At 32.4% G+C, this 6000-nt stretch overlaps 1 protein-coding gene across 1 annotated transcript in view; it reads right to left on the bottom strand.

Annotated features, from left to right (window-relative positions):
- Positions 1 to 2022: 2022 nt before the first annotated feature.
- SPATA17 (spermatogenesis associated 17) overlaps positions 2023 to 6000 on the bottom strand; it is a 94995-nt gene continuing 91017 nt past the window's right edge. Inside the window, exon 10 of the mRNA XM_032185266.1 lies at positions 2023 to 2123. Coding sequence (XP_032041157.1) covers positions 2043 to 2123 — 81 coding nt within the window. The 3' untranslated portion in view covers positions 2023 to 2042. The remainder of the gene's footprint in view (positions 2124 to 6000) is intronic.

Here is a 6000-nt window from a genome sequence, read left to right as displayed (position 1 = left end):
TTGTTTTTTAACTTGTTAAGTGGAGGAAAAAGTATATTATATATATATACACGTCTTTTGATTGCTATAGATATATAGATATAGATGATTAGATATAGATATAGATATAGATATAGATATAGATATAGATGATATAGATATAGATATAGATTAGATATAGATATAGATTAGGTATAGATCAGTCAAACAATTAAAATAAATTATAGAAGTGTTACTTTTAACCTTCACTTGTGCTGCAGGGTCTTAGCTATAGAGCAGTATTGCAGCGCTGGCCTATATGGTAGGCTTTGTTTTGTCCTCAGGTCAGACATACTGAAAGGAAGGAAGAGAAAGAAAGATTAATCTAATAAAGCCATTGCCATTTCTAATCGGACTGATGGGAAATTGTGGTATGGAGCTCAAGAGGCAGCACAGAGTGAATTACTGTGAAGTGATGAACTACCTTAAAGCGGAAGCAATCAAATAGATAGCTCTCGCATCTAAAAATTACTGTGGCATCTTTATTCATCAACAGTTTTGCACAAGTGTATCATGTTCAATCCCTTCCACAAACAACTAAAGCACTCTAGCTACATTTGATCAGATTAAATCTTAATGGGGAGACTTAGCCAGTGAGGCGGTTGCTTCTCACTTCCCAGAATTAATTTCTCATTTCCATGCAGAAGAATAAACTTTTCAAAGCTTGACAACAACACACTCCAGAAAGTAGCAATACTACAGCTCAGGTTCTGCACTCATTATTTACTATAGTGGAACTACAGTATTTTTGTGTATGATAGCCCTAAAACATTTCCATAGAACCAAACAGCTGAAACTCCATGGAAGCAAAATTTTTGACTCCTAGTTCAGAATGCGTATATATGCATTTATACAAACCATCATCACATGGATCTTCCTGCACATTTGGAGAGAACAAAAGAATTGAAAAAAATAAAAATAAAAATTCAGTAATGAAAAGCCTAACACTGATTATCTGATTCAAATATTATAATCAAATACTATTTGATCTAATAACATTTGATTCAAATACATCCAAATGATATGAGGAGAAAGCATGGTATCCTAGAAAACTCAGCAGAAAACTCCTGTAAAAATTCACTTGCATAATTTGAAGAATTAGGTTATGATTTGGTCCCAGAAAATCCTGAAGTTTTTTGAGTCTTTTAAATTAATGCGCTCTGAAGACATTCAACATTTTGCAGTTCAATTGCATGCTAGCAAACACAGCAGTCAAATATCAGTTTTGTGTGCTCAGATGTGTTCTTCTTTGTTAAGCATCACATGATCATGATAAGACTGACACGGGACCAAGAGTAAACACATAGATATTAGCAAAATAAATAAATAAATAAATAAATAAAAATTAAGAGGATATAGGAAAATTGATTAAATAGTAAGGTATATATGAAGCTGTTAGAATTTTAATTTTTCAGCTGTGAAGTTACATCACACACAGAAGAGCTAAAAGGCTTTAAAATAGTATTATCCTTGTATAAACTATAAAACTATATATACTATAAAAATAGTATAAACTTAGCCTACCTAAGTTTATTGATCATATGAAGAGATGGAGCAGTATACAAAAAAACATGTATACTAACATAAAGGATGACAAACAACAATGATGAAACATATCTACAATTGCGAGGGAAAAGATAGATGTTTTTCTCAGTGTTAATTTCACTTACAAATCTGTAATAAATACCACATGTTTCTGAGTCTTTTTTTACCTTGTATCCTATAGGATACATTTAAATAAAAGATAGCATTTTCAGAAGTCATTTCTAAGAGCCATTCCATTTTCTTATGATAATACTGACTTTTTTTTCAAAACAACAACAACAACAATCTTTGATTAATGTGGAAAGCTGTATTGCTTAAAGATCAAGCAAAATCAATTAACAGTACTTCAGACGAAGCATGCATCACTTTACAGAAATAATAGTTTATGGGACATTCAGTTGACATACTGCTATGCATTTCTTGAAAAGCATTTACTGATTACATATCAAGTGTCTTACATTGTATAGTTTACAGAATGATTATGTTATTTGTCCACATCTGGAATAAGTTTTTCCAAACTTCTCAAAGAGTACAATCGATGGTGACACTGTTTGAAAGTCCTAAAGAAATAAAAGAGAAACAAACAAACAAACAAACAAAGTGTTTAGTTTTCATGGCTTTACATTTCATTTTTTATAGTACTTTAAAGCACTAAATATTGTCTTCTGGTTAAATTTCATTGTATAAATTAGAATGTAAAATATGAAAAATAATGAACATATGAAATGCACATTTATGGATAGGAATTTGGAGAAGAAAACAATAATTAAATGACTTAATTGCAAGCAACTATGTGCATCAAATGTATTTCTAAGTACCTATAAACACTGCAAAGACTTCCTGTCCCACAAACCAGATTCTATAGTCTTTTTTGACTCATGGTATATGAAATTCTGTTCTCTGTGAGAAACAGGTAAGTTAAAGACAGAAAGTTACTCTCACAATATTTTAACTTTTCTATCTTGGTTGAACTTAAAATGCAAATATTAAAATAACATGAGAAAGGGTTAAAAAAATAAAAAATAAATTAAAAAAAAAAAAAATTGACCATGGAGCTGTGGTAGAAAGAATACAGGCAGGATGATTTCCAAACACTTTTTTTTTTTCAAAGGAAAAGTTCTTGGTTCTTACATTGATTTTTTTTATTATTTTTTTTTTAATGCAAATGCTTACAAATCTGAATTGAGTCAGGGAAAAATAATTGAACCTGTGCCTTAGAGTACAATGAAAGTACATATCACAAACAGGAAAGACAAATAAGATAATTATCCTAAACGTTATTTTCATTTAGCTATTTACTAATAAATCATTGTTTCAATTGTAGTGAACAATTAGCAAGACCTCTATGAAAGTGTTTCATGGAAACACAATGAGTCATTTTGTAATGGCTGGTGCCATGACTGGATGAAAGCTAAAATTAGTACTTTCTCGACACATTTCACAATTTGAAATGTTTGGTTCTCTCTCAAAAACAGAATTATTATTATTTTTTTTTCTTTTCCGAAAGAAGACATAAAGCAGAATTATCATTTCCTGGATACTTTAGACTTAACCTAGATCACAGCCCCCTGTCCAGCTGAACCTCCATAAGCAAGCAGCTATTATTTCTTGTAAGCTCCCTGCAAACTCAGGCTCACCTAAGTTTCATCTACACTGCATATTGCCAAACTGTGACCATATTATTTCTTAAATCTCAACCTTAAAGTTGTTTGGAGTAATTCCTTCAACACTCTATTGCATAATTATTAAAATAGCAAGGTAGGCATTCACATTCAAACTGAAATATTCCCTATGTGGTATGAAAATGCCCCATTCTTAACTTTTTAGAAGATTTAATTTCTAATGTATCTTTAATGACTTGTACCTCACATTATCTTATCCAACACAAATAACCTATTTGCATATCTTTACATTATACCTTAAGAATGGCACAGAATTTTAATTTTCATTGTGTGTTTGGCATCACAAGCACCTTCTTAATGCAGGGGAAAAAAATCCATATAATTATTATAAGTGTTGTTATAAATTTAGCATAACTGTAAATAGTTGCCTTCTAAAGTGAAGCTAGTTACATTTAATTTAGTAAATTCACTGGGCTAATATTTGTTATTTGAATGGGGAAAAATAACAAAACTCATAAAGGAAGCTCTAGTTGGAGAGAAAGCAAACAGATAATACAGCTATAATTTAGGATCAAACAACAATTCAGAGAAGAAAATCCTATTATTTATTTTGAAAGTAGGAAATATGCTTCTTATCTACATGCAGGACAGTGAGGTACAGTTTAACAATTTGGATAAAAGTAGACAGGGTGAGATGAAGAAACCAGTATACACCCCCAACATCAGGATAAAATCAGGAATGGTGAGTCTGAGCATTGAAGAAGTCCACATTTGCTGGAGCAGACGGCTTTTGCTATTAGGATGCCTGGCCAAACAAAAACAATTGGCTGCCAAAATTAGCTCCTTGGGACGATTTAGAAGCCTTTGAAGTGAACAGTTTTTTGAGCTGGAACTAAGCCCAGGTCCAGCTTCAAACTCAAATCAAGATGACAAAGAGGAAATTTTCTGTGCCACACGCCCCCTCAGTGTAAGATTACTTTGGGTTGGCAGCTGTACTGTTTATCTTGTTATTTAAAGCTATTTCACTAGATACTCACAACTGAGCATTTAAACAACTGGCTCTGATTATGACGACAACAGTTATGCTTGACCACATTTAGGAAACATCACACAGTCTGATGGATAATTAAATTATTGCTGGCTTTACAGTTTGACTAATTAAAGAAGTTTATAATGAATACGAGATGAATGTTGCACGAAATGCACAAAAAATACAAATATATTTTAGGAAAACATACCCAGTCATTTTTGTATTTAAAGATACAGGTTTTATTCAGTTTTGAGTGGTGTAAGAAATTAAAGCCTGAAAATACCACTTAGCCTTGCAAGATCTTTCTTATAGCACTGAAGAGAGTCTATCCCATTGTATCATTGTAGCAGCAAAGAAGGGAAAAAAATTGGAAGTCAGAATCTCATGTCTGTAAAATTTGATAATGAAATGTAGGTTCAGATCTTCCAGCGATACACTGAATTGCACTGCTTTTTGATTCTGGTACACTGGTATATCGAGCCCCAGCAGGATCACCTGAAGTTTAAGCTGATTGCTACAGGGTATAGAATTTACAAAGTAATACAGATAATTCTTTTGAAGCTGCAAGAACAACAGTTGTGAATGTAGAAAACCAGGCTCCTTCAACATTGTTTTCATCCTGTCAGTCCCTCATTGTTGGTAGCTGGAATGAATTAGATTACAAATACCAATTCCCATGTATTGGTGAAATAGAGTTTCTCAATCTCAAGATCATAGGAGTACAGAGCTGACTCTTATTGATTTTTTTTCCACAATGCATTCTCATATTGTACCATATAATTCTCAGCATTGGAGACCTGTAATTCTCAGAACCTGAGAACTACTTTTAAATTCCCAAAACAAGTTAATGCAACACTTCCTTTTTAAACTTGTCAAGCTTTGAGTCTTTTTACTCTATCAAATTGTAAGTGACTCAATCTGACAAAGCTTAACAAGACCTATGGACCTTTTATGTATATTTGACTACTTGACTGTCATGTATGCTCATCAGTTCCAAACAACGGAGTAAAAAAGGTGACATAAAACCACCAAAGATTTGTCTCAATTTGCACACTCTGATGTCATAGATTTGACATGTCAAATGCTTATACAGTATCTTTGAAATGTTATTACTAAAGCAAATTCTAAAGAAATTTTGCATCTGATTATGTGGACATACATAAATACAAACACAACATACAGACAAAAACAACAGGGGCAAACCAACCAAAGCTTGCAGAACTATACATGCACGTATGAGTATCAGCTTAAAGGACTTTAAAAATTGCCTCATATTTCTGTTGATGAATTTGCACTAAAAATGTTTCTTTCCAAACAGTCTTGAGTGTATAGTGCAATTTCTTGTAATATAAAAATTCACTTTGGAATGAGTTAGGAAGTATCATCTTAGAAATGTAATGAAGTGGAAAGTCAACTACTTCAGTCCAAAGTAGGGAGAGGCAAACGGCAGCAGCATATCCACTCATATATGTTAAGTCCAGAAAGCATTGTTACAATCATTTATACACACTCCTCTATACACACTTCAGATATCTTTCTACAGCAAATCTATCGGGTACATAATAATTACAAAGCTCATAAGCACATGACAAACTTGGAACAGTAAGCTTACAATAAACTAGTTTCTGCCTTATAATCTTGCATAATTTTTCTCTCTCTTTTTTTTTTTTTTTTTTTCATTTTGTTGAGTATTTTGTCCAGTTTGGGGCCCCTCACTATAAGGATATTGAGTTGCTTGAGCATATTCAGAGAGGAGCAACAAAGCTCCTGAATGGACTAGAAAAC

The sequence above is a fragment of the Aythya fuligula genome, chromosome 3 (genome assembly GCF_009819795.1).
Source record: "Aythya fuligula isolate bAytFul2 chromosome 3, bAytFul2.pri, whole genome shotgun sequence".
Lineage (NCBI taxonomy): Eukaryota > Metazoa > Chordata > Aves > Anseriformes > Anatidae > Aythya > Aythya fuligula.
The sequence above is the reverse complement of the archived record's forward strand: the minus strand, read 5'-3'. Positions and strand labels throughout refer to the sequence as shown.